General features: G+C 36.6%; 1 protein-coding gene across 1 annotated transcript in view; it reads right to left on the bottom strand.

Annotated features, from left to right (window-relative positions):
- SV2A (synaptic vesicle glycoprotein 2A) overlaps positions 1-20,967 on the bottom strand; it is a 163,595-nt gene that overhangs the window by 60,373 nt on the left and 82,255 nt on the right. The window contains exons 5-8 of the mRNA XM_053705415.1: positions 20,479-20,568; positions 19,338-19,448; positions 18,132-18,220; positions 100-264 (exon numbers count right to left, since the gene is read on the bottom strand). Coding sequence (XP_053561390.1) covers positions 100-264; positions 18,132-18,220; positions 19,338-19,448; positions 20,479-20,568 — 455 coding nt within the window. The remainder of the gene's footprint in view (positions 1-99; positions 265-18,131; positions 18,221-19,337; positions 19,449-20,478; positions 20,569-20,967) is intronic.

Below are 20,967 nucleotides of genomic sequence, written 5' to 3'. Positions count from 1 at the left end.
TTACTCTTCTATATCTAGAGGTGTTATAGCATGAATAATCAAATCTTGTAGGTTTTTAAATATATTTTACTTTACATAAGTGCTTGTTACTCAGCTTACTTGTCATTGTGGTATGCCCCATTTTTGTGGATCTGGTTTTCAAGGGTGAAGTTAAAGGTAAAATCCTTCACATTCTCATTTGTGAAGACTTTAGTCCGTGAGGCGTATTCAATATTCTGCAGATGTTTGATCATATCAGGGAACCAAACTGTAAGCCCGTAGTAGCTAAGGACACAGAGGGAAAAAGCATGTAAGTCCACAACTGCAAACTGATCAAATGTATTCACAAACAGACAAGAAACATTTGTACTGCATTTTATAGATGTGTCTAGTCATTAAATGGCAAGTTTACATTACTAGTATTTCCATAGTCAACTGTTCTTTACATTAGATACATCTTTTACATGTATTTAACTTTTTCTAGCTGTAATAGATTTATATTTGAGTGATATTTTCTGTATAAAGATAAGGCCTAGTATAAGTAAACTATTATTCATTAAAGTGGCGGTCTCTCTAGGGGTAGGGAGCTGTAACCCCAAGTGTGGAGCAGCATAGCCCCAGGTCTCAACAATGCTACCCCCCAGGTAAGTGGGGTACAGATCCTGAATAACCCTCCCTGAGATTGCTTCTCCACTGACTACTGAAGCAGACACAAGGGGAGATGGTGGTGGGCCTGGAGTAGACTTTTCCAGGTCACAGAGTTTCCTGGAAAAGAAATGGAGAAGTATGGGAGGAATTGCTTCATAGGAATATAGAGAGGTAATTGGTGTCTGTGTGTCTATACCTGGGTGTATGTGTTTATATATGTGTATCTGACTACCTGTGTGTGTTTCTATCTATATGTGTATTTGTGTATATGTGTGCCTGTGTAAGCTTTTATGTAAATATATATGTGTGTGGGTTTGTATGTGTTATGTCTGTGTGTGATTGTGTGTCTATGTCTGTGTCTATGCCTGTGTGTCAGTCAGGGACCAACCAGGGCCCCCTGGCAAAAATGTGGGAAGAGCTAAACAACTCTAGAGACAAGATTTCCTCTCCAGGAATAGGGCAAACCCTCTGCTCACCCTTAACTGCTTAGTTATTTCTAGTGCAGCTTGTCAGCACTGTTCTAGCTCCTGATCATCTGCTGCTGCCCAAGTTCACAAACACTAGCGCACCTGTCCCAAACTAAAATGCTACCCACTCTCTCACAGTCACAACCGCTAGAAAAGCTCAACTGTCGCTGCTGCGGTAGCTCATTTAACAATATGTAAATGTGAAAATAAGCCGCACACTAGGAGCCCCCACTTGGGACCCGCTTTACATGCTAGGCCCTCGGTCCAGGCCCTATTATCCAACTGCTCAGTCCCCCCATGATTATATGTGATGACACCGGCATCACTGGATTCCACATCCTTAACTAAGGGCCCGATTATGTAAAATTCTTAAACATGAAAAACCTTGCAAACTCTCACAGGGGCAGCCCTCAAGGACTTCTCTTTAAAACAGTGTCTGTCTCTGCAAGTTGCAAGATGCTTCCCATAGAAAGTAGCCTCTGACCACACCTGCAAAATGCCCCGGAATATTCATAGCCAGATGGTTGCTCATATCTGCAAATTTTCTTACACATTGTAACATTTAAAATTACAATTTACAAAGATTTTCATAACACATTCTATAAGCGTGTTGCTAGCGGTTATTGTATTGCTAGCGGTTCTTATATGCTGTGCAAAATCTCTTTGCATTTCACACAACTATATGTGTTAATGACAGGAAAGCACACTACTAAAGCTCTAGAAAATCTAAGTGGAGCAAGCCTTAAAGGGATATGAAAGTCAAAATGAAACTTTAATGATTCAAATAGATCATGTGATTTTAAGACACATTTAAATTCACTTCCATTAGCAAATTGACTTTGTTCATTTGGTATCCTTTGTTGAAATGCATATTTACATATGCCCAGCAGCAGTAATGCACTAGGATCTAGCTGATAATTGGTGGCTACACACATGTGTCTCTTGTCATTGGCTCACCATATGTGTTCAGCTAGCTCCCAATAGTGTACTGCTACCCTGGAGTTCACTTTAACTATAAATGTAACCCCTATGCAGCGCATTTTCATATAATGTTAATGAATTCTCTGTGTTTATATCTCTGCCTGAAATTGTCCCATGTAAATAAAATGACAAATAGCTTTTTCATGTACTATGGCAATAACAAATGGCATCTCCTTAGTGAGAGACAATTGATATATTGTCACCTATCTGGCCAGCAAGTGACAGTTTAAGTTTTGTACTTTTTCCTTCTAAGCCAGTTTTTTTGAGGGTTAAGCCACTTTTTATGTTATAATGAAGAAGAGTAGTTTGTATTTGCCTATCACCGTTATCTGGATGATATCCATGTGCACAATTTATCCACTACTAGACAATTATTGCCATTAACAAATGCACAGAAACTACATCTGGTAGTGATATCATTAAAGGTGCATCTACCTGTAGTAATAACAACTTAGAGCATTTCATAATTACAATAGATTGTCCCTTTAACACAGCCTGTAGTGTGTGTGCCACGTGGATAACGTATAGAATCCTAATAAGGCATCTGTGCTCTATCAGTCTAGTTATGACTTGTACAGTATGTACTGTACCAAAGGATCATTTTCATTTATCACATTTATTCCCATTCAGATTTTTAAAGCCCTTTTTTGCAGGATTAGTGGGAATTTGCTCAATTTTAACTACCTGTAAAAACTGTTTTCAAGTATTTTATAATTATTATAATTATTATTATTACATTTACTTGCAAAGTTTTGGATTTCCGGTTTATGTTATATCAGACTAATGCCCCCCCCCCCCAATTAAAAAACAAACTTCATTCAGTTGGTTAGATCTTTGTTAGATCAGGTTTGATCAATTGTTATTTTGTTACATCTAGCACACAAGGAGCGTAATTAACAATTATTTGGAGGGGGGCTAACCCGTCATCAGCCCCCCTTATCAAAAAAATTTGACTACATTTTATTTTAATTGATAGATATTTGTTAGATCAGGTATGATCAGCTATTTGTTTTGTTAGATCTAAAATATTTACAGAGTTATTAGGTATTAAATTAGGGGCACTGCCCCCCCCCCCAAAGAAAAAAATGATGATCAAAATTTCAGCTAAAAGATCATTCAGGCTAATAGATATTTGTTAAATCAAGTTTGATCAAGTGTTTATAACGTCATATCTAACAAGTTAAAGCTGGTATTAACAATTATTTGGAGGGGGGGGTAATCTGTCATCAGCCCCCCCCCTTATCAAAAATTGGGCAAAAATGTATTTAATTGAATAGATATTTGTTAGATTTGGTCTGATCAGCTATTTGTTTTGTTAGATCTAACATAATTACAGAGATATTAGGTATTAAATTAGGGGTGCTGCCCCCTACTCCAATCAAAATTTCAGTCAAAAAATCATTCAGGCTAATATATATTTGTTAGATCAGGTTTGATCAAGTGTTTATTATTACATTAACAAAAATTAGATGAAAAGTTTGATAGATATTTGTTAGATCAGGTATGATCAGTCAGTTGATTTGTTAGATCTAGCATAATTACAGAGATATTAGGTATTAAATTAGGGGGGTCTGGCCCCCACCCAAATCAAAATTTCAGACAAAAAAATCATTCAGGCTGATAGATATTTGTTAGATCAGTTTAGTTCAAGAGTTTAAAATGTTAGAGTTAACTTGCAAAAGGTGGTATTAATAATCATATCATGGGAGCTTCTATGTATTTAGTGTAGGCTTTAGTATAGCTCCCATAATAAAAATTGGACAAAAAGTTCTATAAGTTGATAGATGTTTGTTAATTCAGGTCTGTTCTTTTGTTAAACCCAATATAATTATATAGATATTATGTATTAAATTGGGAGACTAGCTCTTCACTTATGTTTATTATGTTAGATCTAACAAGCAAAAGTTGGAATTAACAATTATTTGGTGGGGGGGGGGGGGGCTAACCTGTCATCAGTCCGCCTTAAAAAAATTGGACGAAAAGTATGATCAGTCAGTTGTTTTGTTAAATCTAACATATATACAGAGATATTAGGTATTAAGGGCCAGATTACAAGTGGAGCCAATTTTACCCCCAAAATACTGCCTAGTTCAGTTATTTTATTAATTAATTAAGATGCTGCTATCTTTATTTTTTAAGATAATTCACTACACTGCATTCTAGGGGCACTTGTAATGGCTGGCTAATTATCATGCGCCGAAGCTCCCATGATTTTATTATTAATACCACCTTTTGCAAGTTAGATTTAAAGGGACACTGAACCCCCATTTTTTCTTTAGTGATTCAGATAGAGCATGCAATTTTAAGTAACTTTCTAATTTACTCCTATTAGCAAATGATCTTCATTCTCTTGGTATCTTTTTTTGAAAAGCAAGAATGTAAGTTTAGATGCCAGCCCATTTTTTGTGAACAACCTGGGTTGTTCTTGCTGATTGGTGGATAAATTCATTGACCAATAAACAAGTGCTGGACTTTCTTTTTCAAATAAAGATAGCAAGAGAATGAAGAAAAATTGATAATAGGAGTAAATTAGAAAGTTGCTTAAAATTTGATACTCTATCTGAATCATGAAAGAAAAAAATTGGGTTCAGTGTCCCTTTAACATTTTAAACACTTGAACTAAACAGATCTAACAAATATCTATCACCCTAAATGATTTTTTGTCCTTATTTAATATATAATATCTCTGTAATTATGTTAGATCTAACAAATCAACTAACTGATCATACATGATCTAACAAATATTAAGCAGAACTAGGTAACAAATATTAAATTAAATAACTTTTCATCCAATTTTTGTTAAGGGGGGTTGATAACGGGTTATCCCCCCTCCAAATAGTTGTTAATACCAGCTTTAGCTTGTTAGATCTAACGTTATTAATACTTGATCAAACCTGATCAAATATATAAAAGCCTGAATGATTTTTGATTGAAATTGTTATTTGGGGGGCCAGTCCCCCTTAATTTAATACCTTATAATGCTGTATTTATGTTAGATCTAACAAATCAACTGACTGATCAGACCTGATCTAACAAATATCTATCAAATAAAATAAAATGTTGTCCAATTTTTTGATAAGAGGGGCTGATGACGTGTTAGCCCCCCTCCAAATAATTGTTTATATCCTTGTATGCAAGATCTAAAAAAAACAACAATTGATCAAACCTGATCTAACAAAGATCTAACAAACTGAATGAAGTTTGTTTTCAAATTTTAATTTGGGAGGGGGGGGGGGGGGCTAACCCAGCCCAGATGAATAATGCAACAAATAAAATAATACAATCAGAAACATATTTCCCCCAGAAATGTTATTAGTCTCTTATTATTTGTAATATGCAAGTCATATAGAGAAAGTACTTGCAATCATTTTACAAAACTACCAAGCAAAATAATCAACGTACATTTGTCTTTGGGAAGCACTTTGGAAATAAAATATATTTAGAAATGAATCCTTGATTAAGTGGTAATGCTTCTTTTACAATATATGTGAGGCATTTACTTTTCTTCTCTTTTTAAAAAAAAAAAAACTGCAGTATACAAACAATTACTATAATATACAATATGGAATCTGGATAATTTGTATCTAATTTAGTAGCACCATATCATTGTGAGAAGGTACTTTCTGTCACATCAGTTTTTTGGGGCCCTTAGAGACAGTGTAAAAACTTATCATAACAATTAGTTCTCCTAATTAAGGGTGAATAAGGAAATAATATAGTGCAGTATTAATCCCATGTAAGGAAACTGTGTAGAGTTATAAATGAAGTAATGCATCAGTGTGAAGATGATATACTTAATCTGTATGCTGCTGCATGATTTGTAGTTATCTTATGTCAACCCCTGCTGAACTGGGTTTAATTCAGCTATCATCTGCAAGGAATTTCCCCTGGACCCCCAGTATATTGTCTGTCGCCTCTTTTATCATGTTATATATAATATAAATAAATATATATATATATATATAACACACAGAGAAAACCCAGCACTCACTTACAAGCTCTCAGCTAAGATTTAAAAGCAAAAATGGAAAGGTTAGTCACCGCATTTGGCCAAATGGGACAAGCTCAGGTACCACGTCAAGGTCCTCTCCAATACCTGAGACCCTAAAACAGCCACACAATGCAAGCTTTCAAATCCAAACAAACTGAAAACAAGGGAAGGGTGCACAGGAATATGTAACCACCCTAGACATATACAAAACACGGAAGGGAACTACACTCTCATACCGGACCGGGTACACATCCCATGACCCTGCAACATGCTCAGCCCTGGGTGCCAAGCCACACAATGCAAGCTTTCAAATCCAAACAAACTGAAAACAAGGGAAGGGTGCACAGGAATATGTAACCACCCTAGACATATACAAAACACGGAAGGGAACTGTTTTAGGGTCTCAGGTATTGGAGAGGACCTTGACGTGGTACCTGAGCTTGTCCCATTTGGCCAGATGCGGTGACTAACCTTTCCATTTTTGCTTTTAAATCTTAGCTGAGAGCTTGTAAGTGAGTGCTGGGTTTTCTCTGTGTGTTGTATTAATTTGTTTTGTAATTTTCCCTATGGTTCTTGCACCCAGACCTGTCTGGGGTTAACTGCTTGTGGCTCTGGGGACAGCACAGCTTCCTGTGAGTGCCAGTGGCACCCAGGGCTGAGCATGTTGCAGGGTCATGGGATGTGTACCCGGTCCGGTATGAGAGTGCAGTTCCCTTCCGTGTTTTGTATATGTCTAGGGTGGTTACATATTCCTGTGCACCCTTCCCTTGTTTTCAGTTTGTTTGGATTTGAAAGCTTGCATTGTGTGGCTGTTTTAGGGTCTCAGGTATTGGAGAGGACCTTGACGTGGTACCTGAGCTTGTCCCATTTGGCCAGATGCGGTGACTAACCTTTCCATTTTTGCTTTTAAATCTTAGCTGAGAGCTTGTAAGTGAGTGCTGGGTTTTCTCTGTGTGTTGTATTAATTTGTTTTGTAATTTTCCCTATGGTTCTTGCACCCAGACCTGTCTGGGGTTAACTGCTTGTGGCTCTGGGGACAGCACAGCTTCCTGTGAGTGCCAGTGGCACCCAGGGCTGAGCATGTTGCAGGGTCATGGGATGTGTACCCGGTCCGGTATGAGAGTGCAGTTCCCTTCCGTGTTTTATGTTTGTATATATATATATATATATATATATATATATATATATATATATATATATATATACATACACACTATATAGAAATGGTAAGGCACTCACCGGGTCTTTTTTAATCAATTCCTTTATTGTAGTGACGTTTTGGGTTTTACCCCGTTTTCAAACCAGCAACATTGCTGGTTTGAAAACGGGGTAAAACCCAAAACGTTACTACAATAAAGGAATTGATTAAAAAAGACCCGCTGAGTGCCTTACCCTTTCTATATAGTGTATACATATTTTGTTTGTGCACCCTGGGGAGAAGATTTATTTATTCATCTAATATCGTTACTGTGAGTGCTGTACCACCAAGGAATGTCTATATATATATATATATATATATATATATATATTGTATATACTCACACAGTATATGTCTATCTCATTTTGACACGTTTTTTTACTGATTGCTTTACTGTAATCCCACAAAATTTATATAATCATGAAAAATGTATATCAAATCTAAATTAAATTCAATATAGAGGCCCAGCACTCATACCCAGGCAAGTAGATGCACGCTGTAGGGACCCTGCAATAGTCCCCTAAATCAATCCAAAGATAGCAGAAAGCAGCAGCACCTTCTTAATGCAAAAAGGATTTCTTTATTTGTGAGACATCACAGCATGTAAAAACAAACTTTACTCATGTTGTTACAATTGCAGCACCCCAAACAGGGGTAGCTGCCCATCCGTGGATTTGTAATGAATGTTTGTCTATATCCTTTCTCAGGGCCAATATCAGCTCTGACCAGAGTATCCCTCACAATCTTGCACCTCCTATATGCTGGCATCGGGGGCTCCTGAAATTATTTAATATGTTTATTAAAGGGACAGTAAACCTTAAAAATAATGTTATATAATTCTGCACATAGTGCAGAATTATATAACATTATTTAGGTGCTATAGCCATAAACGCCTTTTTTACCTTTTAATTTGCTAAAAATATGGCACTTTTACAGACCCACTCTCTGCTGAGCGGGTCTGTTATTTTTAGTCAGCGCATCGGGCCAGCTGTATAGTCACAGCCCGTCCCGACCGCGCCATAGCACTAAGTGCAGCTCGCTCCTGTGACAGGAGCGAGCTGCACTTAGTCTTATGGCGCGGTCGGGCCGGGCTGTGACTATGCAGGCCCGATGCGCTGACTAAAAATAACAGACCCGCTCAGCAGAGAGCAGAGAGCGGGTCTGTAAAAGCGCCATATTTTTAGCAAATTAAAAGGTAAAAAAGGCGTTTATGGCTATAGCACCTAAATAATGTGCAGAATTATATAACATTATTTTTAAGGTTTACTGTCCCTTTAAGGTTTCTTACTACTGGCCAATGTTTCCTAATGATACCATTTATTCTCCTGCTTAGGGGTTAAACTCTGTAACAAACACAAGTCTATCCCTTTTTTGTTGATATTACCATCATTGAGAGCAGATTCCCTCTGGGTTAATTCAATCTCTCTAACTTGTTGTTCAATAAGGGATTGTAGAAAACCCCTCCTAAGGAAGCAAGTACCCATTTCTCTAAGTCTACTGGTCACTTTAGTTTCATCAGAAACAATCCGCTTAACGCGTAAAAGCTGGCTCTTAGGTAGACTTCTAATTAATGAAGGAGAGTTTGCACTGTCAAATCTTAAAAGACTGCTTTTGTCACTCATCTTCTTATATAAGTCAGTCTTTAAAAGTCTCCCCTCTTTAATTACCAGGGTATCTAAAAAAGCCACAGATTCCTCACTTAAATTTAATTTAAATTTTATATGCCGTGTGGAAATATTTAAATCTGCTACAAACTCATATTAGGAGTCAATGTCGCCCCCCCCATATATGCCAAACACATCGTCTATGTATCCAAACCAACACAGTCCATACTTTTAGAACATGTTATTGGTATACACAAATCTCTCCTCATAGATATTCATATAGATGTTGGCATACGTGGGGGCGACATTTGACCCCATAGCAGTCCCCTGACGTTGGATGTAAAACTGGTCTTGAAAAAGAAAATAGTTACAGCATAAGACTAACTGTAATAATTCCATAACGAATTCACTTTAATTAGTTGTCAATATAGCACTGGATGTAATAGCCTGTCTTGTCGCATCAAGACTACTATTGTGTGTAATTATCAAATCTAAATATCAGGGGCGTAAAAACAGGTGTCTCAGAGATCTCATTAAGAACGGGCCACACATCTATGCAATAAGTAGTGGCACCACTCTACCTGTATCATGTCTTGCCCCTCTCTGTACCCTTCTGCAAATCTGGCTCATAGTTTAAGGAAAGTGTATGGATTTGCCCTAACAATATGGTGGCAGGGTTTCCAAGATGGCAACGCCAGTGTTGAGCTAATTTGCCACCATATATGTTCAGGAAGGCTGTGCATATCCTCTGGTACAGTGTAACTAAGGGGATGGATAACTGACATTTACAGAGAAATAGCTACTCTTTCTCCTATGTAGCAGCCTACTCACCTGTTACCAATTGCAAACAGACAAAAAGGTAAGATGTTAAATTAGGGAGGGGGGCAATGCCACAGCTTTTGCTCTGGACCCAGCATGTTCTAGTTATGCTCCTGTTTAATTTCTCAATTAATTCCCTAAATTAAATTCTTTGTTTGACCTCAATGGTTAGTTTTGGTAACACATTCTTACAACATACTTTTTACTATTTTAAATTACTTTAAACTATATCTTGTAGGTTTGTCATCTTTCACAAATTTATGTTTGAGAATTTAAAAGATTGTATCTTGGTACAAGACAGCTTAACAGTGGTGTCTTGTCATTTATTGATGTGAATTCCCAAGTTATGATGAAAACAGCTTCCTTTTTACTGAGAAGAAAAACCAATATGCACAAGGATTAGAGTTAAACCCATACTCTTTATAGTACTTGTATCCAGTGTCGGCTGGAGTGTTGTAACACACACTGCCACTAAACTCTGGAGCAGTAAAAAAAAAGTGGTCTCTGGAGTGATGAATCACGCTTCATTTGCTGGCAGTCTGATGGAAGAATATGTGTGTGGCAGATGCCAGAATAATGCTAACGGCAAGAATCCATAGAGCCTACTGTAATGTTTGGTGGATAACAGATATAGGTCTGGACCTGTTCTCTAGGGTTTCGGCAAAGCCCCATAGTTTCAGTGAAGGGTAATCTTAATGCTTAATCTTAATGCTACAGAATACAAAGACATTTTAGACAACTGCGTGCTTCCATCTTTGTGGCAACAGTTTGGGGAAGGTCCTTTCCTGTTTCAGCATGACTCTGGCCTCAACCCTATTGAACACCTTTGGGATAAATTGGATTGCAAATTGTGAGCTAGTCCACTATCAGTGCTTGACCTCACACATGTTCTTTTAGATGATTGGACACAAAATCCCACATGCCCACTCCAAAATGTTGTGGAAAGCGTTCCCAGCAGAGTGGCAGCTTCATCTTTTTGGAATGGGATGTCCAGTAATCTTATATTGGTGTCACGGTCAGGTTTGTTAAAATAAAAAAAGGTGCTTGTACTCACTGATTATTGATTGATATATTGTGCTCACTTACTTTGAGAAAAGCAAAGGGACAAAGTTATTTACAATGCTTGATATATTTTGTAGCCCCCTCTTGTGAAAACTAGAGTATTTACATGATGATTACAAATATTACCTGTTATGAGATGGTAGAGGTGGTGATACTAGGTACCGGTGAGTACCCCCACAAAAAAGCTCTGTGTGTGTGTATATATATATAGATAGATATATATATCAAAATAACAAGAGTATTGCATTGAGCAATGATACTTTTTTATTGGACTAACTATACATTTATAAGTTGACAAGCTTTCGGAAGAGTTCCTTCCTTTATCAAGTCTGAAGCAATACTGACCCAGTCCAATAAAAAAGTATCATTGCTCAAAGCAATATTCTTGTTATTTTGATATCTAAATCTCTGGACTAACACGGCTACTCCAATCAACGTATATATATATATATATATTTATATATACTATTAAGTACAGCAAGGCACTCACAGAACATATGGATTTCCTTCATTGAGATTGTTAAATAGCAAAAACCTATACAAGACAGTAGTTTTCATCAGCTATTCACAGAATAACACAGAAGCAAAGACAAACAGCCAACAGGAAAGGACAATGTCAAAAACGGATTTATTGTTATTATTATTATATTGTACTTTTATAAAAACCTCTTTATAGCCACTAAAAAGAGTAAGGATAATTTTCTGTTGCTGTAAACACCTAATATCAAGTCTAGAGCTAGTTAGATGCTAGGTTCTCTGCCAGCACAAAGTAACGTCTGCATTTTTCTAATCAGGAGAGAGGCTTCCAAATTGATTCCTCCAAATAACAGTTAATAAAAACTGTCAGTAAAGTAATTAAAAAGCCATATTCCCAGTAAGTGTTTTTACGTTCCTCAGCTGCACATTAAAAGCGGCAGGGATCAGTTACTAATTAAGTTATCTTGTGGTCGATTCTGCGCGCACTAACAAGAATAAATAGCTGAAAAGTAAATAAACATAACGTTTTCTCAGATGAATATACAACTAAGGCACTAAACATATGTTTTCTAGGAAGAGAGATCATGTATTAAAAAATATTTACCTGAAGTAACTGGTCACATGCAATTATTATAACATTTAATTTTTTTCAATACAAATACCTGAGGAAGAGAGGAAACTCTTTTGCTATATAATGTTAGTCCAATAAAAAAGGTATCTCTGAATACTGCAATACTTATTTTGCTAATTAAAATACATAATAATGAGATAACCTATGTAATGTTGTGATTCAATTTAACACATTTTCAAATGAACAATGTGCAGCTGATGGCAATAATGTTAATTATCAATACTTGTGTGACTGTATTAAAGGGATATGATGGGGAAATATTAACGTTTGAATACATATTATTTCACAAATGCTTGTCTGTATCTGTGTGTTTAACATTAAGGGCTTTAATACTTAGTTAAATGGGGAATGGAAATTAAAATGAAACGTTCATGGTAGATATTTATGATAGAACATGCAATTTTATAACATTTTTCATTTTACTTATTATTAAAATGACTTTGCTTTATTGGTATCCTTTGTTAAAAAGCATAACTAGGAAAGCTCAGAAGCAGCAACACACTCCAAGAAGCTAGCTGGTGATTGGTGGCTATGCACATATGTCTCTTGTTACAGGGTCATCAGATGTATTCATCTAGCTCCCAGAAGTGTATTGCTGCTCTTGAGTGGACTTTAACTATGTGTTTAACCATTTTTCAGGGGTTAAGCACATAGTGATATGTAAGCAATAGTGCAATTATGAAATGCTCAAAAAATTAGAGGATTTTCATCTTTAATATCACTTTAAATTGCAGAAAAGGGGGAGAAAATAATAAAATACATTGTTCACTATGCTTAATTAAACATTTAATCTAGTGTTCCAATTTATGTTCATGTCCCTTTAATATTATCTGTGAATAACAGGTCAGTGGATATCTTGTTGTAAATAAGTTGTGAAAATACAAAGTAAGGGGGGAGATCCTTACTATATACAAGATGTATTTAGCTAGGTTCCAATAGTGCATTTTTGCTCTAGAGCTGGCATTAACTATGCTTTTAACTCATGTGCAGAGGTTAAACACATAGTTATATGCAAGGAAACGTGCAATAATAAAATTCTCTAACACATGTCCCTTTAAATCTGCTCAGGAGCTGCAATGCATTGCTGCTTCTGAGTAGGACACGGATGGTGAGCCAATCTGGAAAATCATATGCATATATCTTCCAATCCCTGTTCATGATCTCATCCACTTGCTGGATATTAACCATATGCCTAATGCGACATTCCGGTCAAAATTTAAATGCACATAGATTAATTTCATCTTTAACCCCTTAATGACCACAGCACTTTTCCATTTTCTGTCCGTTTGGGACCAAGGCTATTTTTTACATTATTGCGGTGTTTGTGTTTAGCTGTAATTTTCCTCTTACTCATTTACTGTACCCACACATATTATATACCGTTTTTGTCGCCATTAAATGGACTTTCTAAAGATACCATTATTTTCATCATATCTTATAATTTACTATACAAAAATTATAAAATATGAGGAAAAATTTGACCCTCAAAATCTGTTACATATCTACAACCACCAAAAAACACCCATGCTAAATAGCTTCTAAATTTTGTCCTGAGTTTAGAAATACCCAATGTTTACATGTTCTTTGCTTTTTAAAAAAAAATTAGCGCTAGTTACATTAGAACACTGATATATTTCAGGAATCTCTGAATATCCATTGACATGTATACAGGTAGCCCTCAGTTTACGCCGGGGTTAGGTTCCAGAAGGAATGGTTGTAAATTGAAACCGTTGTAAATTGAAACCCAGTTTATAACGTAAGTCAATGGGAAGTGAGGGAGATAGGTTCCAGGCCCCTCTCAAAATTGTCATAAGTAACAGCTAATACATTATTTTTAAAGCTTTGAAATGAAGACTTTAAATGCTAAACAGCATTATAAACCTAATAAAATAATCACACAACACAGAATATATAATTAAACTAAGTTAAATGAACAAAAACATTTGCTAAACAGCATTATAAACCTAATAAAATAATCACACAACACAGACTTCACTTGCATTTTTATGCAAACAGTTCGTTCTATGCATTCCAATCTGGACTGATTTATAGACAGGAATATCTTGTTCCTTTGAAATCTGCTCGATAGCTCACGTCTGGTTAAACTGATTAATTTCAGCTTGCTTGGCTTTGCTGCAACACAAGCGGACAGCTCCACCTACTGGCTATTTTAATAAATGCACTGCTTCTCAATGCTTTTCAATAGCAGTCACATGACTGGAAAAAAAGGTTGTTATTCTGAAACGGTGTAAATTGAACCGTTGTAAAACGAGGGCCACCTGTATATATAATTTTTTTAGTAGACAACCCAAAGTATTGATCTAGGCTCATTTTGCTATATTTCATGCCACCATTTCACCGCCAAATGCGATCAAATTAAAAAAAACGTTAAATTTTTCACAATTTTAGGTTTCTCACTGAAATCATTTACAAACAGCTTGTGCAGTTATGGCACAAATGGTTGTAAATGCTTCTCTGGGATCCCCTTAGTTCAGAAATAGCAGACATATATGGCTTTGGCGTTGCTTTTTGGTATTTAGAAGGCCGCTAAATGCCGCTGCGCATCACACGTGTATTATGGCTAGCATTGAAGGGGTTATTTAGGTAGCTTGCAGGGTTAATATTAGATTTAGTGTAGAGCTCAGCCTCCCACCTGAAACATCAGACCCTCTGATCCCTCCCAAACAGCTCTCTTCCCTCCCCCACCCCACAATTGTCCCCGCCATCTTAAGTACTGGCAGAAAGTCTGCCAGTACTAAAATGAAAGCTATATATTTTTTTAAAGCATATTTACATATGCTGCTGTGTACGATCCCCCCTTAGCCCCCAACCTCACTGATCCCCCCCAAACAGCTCTATAACCCTCCCACTCTAACTTAATGGGCGCCATCTTGGGTACTGGCAGCTGTCTGCCAGTACCCAGTTTAGAAGAAAAAATGTTTTTATTTTTAATTTTGTAAGCTTTTCTGTAGTGTAGCTTCCCCCCACACAAAACCAACCCCCCACCCCTCCACGATCTCTTTTTGTGCTTTTGCACAAAAAAGATTAGGCCACTTATTACTTAAAAAAATTTCCGTAGTGTAGCGGTTCCCACCCGCTCCCGCCCATGCACGTGCCTGCCCGCCACCCGCCGTGCACGCGCGCGCGTCCGTGCGCGCCCCCCGACGGTCCCGCCCCCGATCACGCCCCCCTTGACGTCACACGGCACACCGATGGCCGCCCACCCGCCTCCCAAGTCGGCTCCCACCCACCAACGATACCGGCCATCGATGTCCGGTGCAGAGAGGGCCACAGAGTGTCTCTCTCTGCATCGGATGGCCATGTAAGGTATCACTGGCATCACTGCAATAACCGGAAAGCAGCTGGAAGCGAGCAGGATCGCTTCCAGCTGCTTTCCACACCGAGGACGTGCAAGGTACGTTCTCAGGCGTTAACTGCCTTTTTTTGAGGACGTACCCTGCACGTCCTCGGTCATTAAGGGGTTAAATAGAAACATATTTGCAATATAAATTTATTGGCAAAAATGCTTCTAGTAAATGTTATCACTGTTTTAGTTTTAACATTTTTCTCTGCACGTGCACGTGCACGTGAAGCATAGCTAGATATTGTCAATGCATCCACATTTTAAATACTGCAGCTGCTCAAATCATCAGTGGGGCTTGTATCATGTCAACAATTAACAAATTGAGTCATTAACAGATGCACAAAGACATAGAAGCATTTTTTTCTAATGCATATAAATTACAAAAAATGCTTCTGTTCAATACCGAAATTCTTCCCATGTGGTTTCCAATTTTGTCTGGAATATCCCTTTAACTTAACCTCTATGTGGGGATAAAATACTCAAATACAGCCATTTTGAGTGATAATAAAATGTTGTAACTCATTAGATCGTTTTATTTCTGAACTAATATGTCCTTTTAAGGAGGATTGTAAATTAAAAAAGTATTTAATGCAATAAAGAAAAAAACATCAATCTGACTTTCAACTATTGTTTCAGACGGAAGGATGGTTCTATCATTTAGTATTTGTACAGGTTTATTAAGGTTATATTTTACTTACATCTTATTTTCAATAACAGGAACACAGTGAAGAAAAGATGACTAATTTGTTCTTTTTGCGGTTGCAATTTTAGTTGGGTCTCCATAATGGTAAAATACAGGAGGTTCCAATCAATTGAATGTCATATATGTTACGGGTAAAGTCAGATATCGGGTAAAACGAACATTACCCAAGTGGCTGTGGGTAAAGCCTGATGTACTGTAATTCCCCCATCTACACTATTTCCGCCCTGGGGGGTTGAAGGGGGGCACCACGCCGATCCTCTGGCATCCACCCCAAGTAAACCTTGAGGAATGAGATTTACAAGGAGGGTGGCAAAAAAGATAGTAAAGATAGGGGAATTACAGTGCATCGTAGATATGTTTGATGTGGTGACTCAATGAAGCTTGGGTAATGTCCGTTCTGCCCAATATCTGACTTTACCCATAACATATATGTAGAAATATGTATATATGAATAAAAAGAACATATTCTGCTATGTAAAGAACATTGGAATCTGAAATATTCATATTTTCATGTCTGTTTAGCAAACTTAAGAATATGCGATCGTGTTTGCAAATAAGTAGGGTGTTAGTTTTTTTTCCCCAATGTTTTTGCTCCATTGACTTCTAAGGGGGAATACGTTATCACGTGCAGTTTAGTGTGCAAGTGAAAACAGTTTACTTTCAACTCGATACGAGCGCAACCCGACCAGCTCAAAAAATCTTACTTCTTGCCTAGTTAACACTCGAGTGGGAGCGTTAAATAGCGCTCCACTTGTAATCTAGCCCAAAATGTTTAATAAGCTAAAATATATCATAGCTATATATATTCATTAATGATTTTGCTTGCTTTTGCTGTAAACTACCTTGAAAATTGTGCTTGTTTTAATCTTTCAGAGAGATTGAAGCTCAGATTCCGTACTTAAAGGGACATGAAACCCAAACATTTTCTTTCACGATTCAGATAGAGCATACAGTTTTAAAATAAAGATCCCAATGTAGTTCTATTATTACATTTACTTAGTTCTTTTGATATTCTTTGCTGAAGAGAATGCCTATGTAGGTAGCGTGCACGTGTATGGAAAACTATATAACAGATGTTTTGCAATAATGCTTTTAAGCACTAGATGGCAGCAGTGTTTTCACAATGTATAACTGTTGAACGCATTTTTGTAAAACTGCTGCCGTGCAGTGCACCAGACATGTACATGCTCCTGAGCCTACCTACCTGTTTTTTTAAATAAAAAAAAGAACTATACCAAGAGAACAAAATAAATGATAATAGATATTCATTAGATTATTATTTTTTTTATTGCACAGGCTTTACGTCAGTTAAAGAATGCTGCAGTTTGGGTGACTTGGCTAAATGCTACAGAGTGATTTCATACAGAAGTGCACACACTAATTTATAGCTAGCCCTAATTGGTCAAAATGAAATTAGGTAAGTTAAGCATGCTCACCAGGGTTTTCATGTGCTGTACTCCTGTACTGCTCTTGATTTGCAAAGACTCGCACACTGAGCTAACAAAGTTACAGTTTTACAGTTTTGCTAGTTTGTAGATATTTTGCAATGTAGTACTTAATTGTTGAGATAAATAAATAAATATATATATATATATATATATATATATATATATATTGATCAAAGAGAGCACTAACAGTAAACCTAATCCTGCAACCCCCTATTAAGCCAATCAAATACAAAAGTACAGGCACCGTCCCAATAAGAACAAATCAGCTTATACATCACACTCATATTGAGATAAATCAAATGAATATTTATTAGGGCAATAAAAACAAACAAATTCAACTGAGCCTATATAAGGGATCTCTGAATAAATGTTACCGGTATAAATGTTGCAACTTAAAATGTATCATAGCCATATAATTTTTTGTAGCAAAGTGTCATTTCTTCAGTGTTGTCATATGAAAAGATATAATAAAATATTTACAAAAATGTGAGGGGTGTACTCACTTTTGTGAGATACTATATATACATATATATATATATTTATATTAATATTATTTATTTATTTAAACGACTTTAATGTCCCTTTAAGAAGATTTTGCTCACGCTAAATTATTGCACAAATGAAGTTCAAAATATCAAAAACTCGTAAAAAAAACAAACAAATACAGAACTATACTGAGTAAAAATGATATTTTAGTGTAAACAAAACATTTGCTTACTGTACAACAAATCTTTGGCATTCATAGTGCATGAACCATACCTGAAGGACATTGTGAACCATACAGCCATCATCATGAAGGTGATACGTCGGTACTCAGGGGCAAAGCAATCATGGAAGTTAGCCCAGACCTGGAAGCACAGAACTGGAGGTGTCACACAGAGAACAATTAGCTGACAACGCTTATATATTGAGGATAAGACAAGAGCCATCAGCTATAGAAAATGAGAATCAGAATATAAATGTTTGTTTTTTTTGTCTCTCTGTGTTATGTTTTGCAGTAATCCCAGACTGTTACTTTATAATAAAACCACAGATCAACACCACTAGAGGGAGCATCAGAGGAAGGCACTTGCTATTATTTATTCAATAGAAGATTTGTAGCTGTAGATACAGTTTATTTCTAGGGGATTTAGAGGAAGAGAGAATTATGTAAGGTGTTTAAAAAAAACAGGACTGGGGGAGAAACATAATAGAAAAAGCATAGAGCGGCTAATGTGATAAAAGTATGTTGGGGAGCATGATTTAGGCTGGATTGGCAGGAGAGATATAGAAAAGGCACAAGAGGTAAAAAAGACAGTTCTACAAGGCTGCATAGCCTCAAAAATATCAGCAGCTAAAAGACAAACAAAAAAAAATAGCTAGCAAAGCAGGAAGAGCTTTAAGAAAGGGCTAAATGTGTATTCCTCAAATGAGGGCAATGTGTTGCACCTCTCCTAGGCAGTCAAGGGGTTAAACAGTGTAAGTTAACCCAGAGAAACATAAAACCTAAATGCGGAGGGACAGTAGACACCTTGTAATTACAAGACATTTCTGTTGTGTTCCAATAGAATAACATAATCAGCCTTTTTACTGCAATTAGTTTTCAATAACCAAACTCCGCCCATTATTTGCCTTATTTGGAGGGGACCAATCTGGGCTTTAGTCCTCAGACAGCAAGGCTAGCTCTGGTCATAAAGGTCGTATTAAATGCATTGTTTTGTTGTTATCTGATCCAATTTGGGATAGGTTTATAGCAGAATTTACATTGAGAAGTCAGCAGGGTGCATTTCAATGTCTGAGTATTAAAAAAAATGCTCAGTTTTCAAAGCTAGATTACATTTAAAGGGGCAAAGTAAATACTGAAAATATTTTGCAAAGTTGTTTCATTATGTATAACTAAACATTTTATATAAAAATATCAAGGTGTTTACTGTCCCTTTAAGTTTCTATCATATGATCTTTCCTGCTCCGCCAATCCTGTCCTACCTGCTGTAAGAGGTTGAGAAGCCGGATCATCCAGCGCTTGTACCAGGTCTCAGTACCTGCCTGGATCTCAATGAGTTCATCCTCTTTCTTTATAGTCTTTATTTGTGTCACCTGAAAAAGCAGTTACAGGTAGGGAATTGATTGTCATGTTGTCACAGTTCTACAGACTACATCAAACCTTATGATAAGTGTTAACAGCGATAGACCTTGGTTGTACTAGTTCAGCTAATTATTTATCAAATATGTTTGATTTAAGACAATAGGAATTAGCATTGTTAAAGCGATCACTTTAATATAATCTTATTTTATTCTCAGAACTGAGTAAAAGCTGCATCTCAGTCTTATTTTCCAAATGTGTCATTTGAACGACATTTATAACTTTCTAGTAATGAAGAACAGACCAATGTATAGCACGTCTTTGCATTTTTCCACAGAAAGTCTTAGTAGTCTGTGTTCCACTAGAGCAGGGGATTCTGGGTAAGGATATGCAAATGAGTTTCAAAATGCCTCACCTTTTTGTGTGCATTTTAAACATGGACTCCCCCTACTAGTGCAGTGTAACTTTAGGCAGCTATAATGCATAGGAGGCTTGGAAGACTACAGCATGATAACTCACATGTGAAAAGCTTCTTCTTCCAAGTTTTCTACTTGCTGTATAGAGACGTTAGTCAAGAGTTAGTATTGGGCATCCAAACCAGTGTCAAAATAGGTTATGGTGAGTAAAACGATGAGGGGGAAACTGATTTCTTCCTTATCATTTTACTCACCATATCTTATTTTGAGATCAGTCTGGATTTAACTTATTAGTGACGTGAACTGAGCATTCACAAAACAGCTTGAAAAAGGACAAAATTTATTTTTTAAGAAGCCAATGTTGTTGGATTAGTCAAAAAAGTCAATAAAGCTTTTGGTAAAGTGGTTTTGATGGATTGTAATACCAATGCATTTAAAAAGCTAATGATAAGTGGGTTATCTCTGAGTTGTAAAATTGACTGGAATAACTTCTAATCTGAGAACCCTGCAAAAAGTCATGTGGAACTTTCTGTGGGGATTCTGATTGACAGCAATGGACCGCTGTGTGCTAAAATAGGACTCATTGGTTATAGTAAACCACCAAAGAGATAATGGGATAGCAACTTACAGAAAATACTCTTTCTGGATGGCCTTTGGCCCTCATGTTGGTGTCATGGACTTGCTTGAGGACCATCCAAGCTTCATCATGTTTCCCATTCTAGAAGAAAATAGGGAGACACAATATATTAAAAATAAAAAGGAACGCAGACTTCTGGGTAATAAAAAGCATTATAGAAAGCCGAGGAAACAATAAAATATTCTTAAAATTATTTAAAAAGCTTAGTCCTCCAACCTTTTTCTCCTGTCTAAGATTGCATTTTGCTTTGGGCATCCACAGCTTGAAAATCTTATGCCCATTGTGGTGATTCCTCATTTATAACTTGTCACAAAATAAACTTAGAATTTCTGAATGATTGGAAAACTCATCTGCATCATATCAACACCACCAATGACAACTCATGGACATCAGCACCAGCTGAGTAATAATTGATGTCACTAACATTCAGTTCACAACAAATTATGATATTTGTCATCATAGAACAGGGAAATTTATAGG

This window comes from Bombina bombina, chromosome 1, assembly GCF_027579735.1.
Source record: "Bombina bombina isolate aBomBom1 chromosome 1, aBomBom1.pri, whole genome shotgun sequence".
Lineage (NCBI taxonomy): Eukaryota > Metazoa > Chordata > Amphibia > Anura > Bombinatoridae > Bombina > Bombina bombina.
The sequence above is the reverse complement of the archived record's forward strand: the minus strand, read 5'-3'. Positions and strand labels throughout refer to the sequence as shown.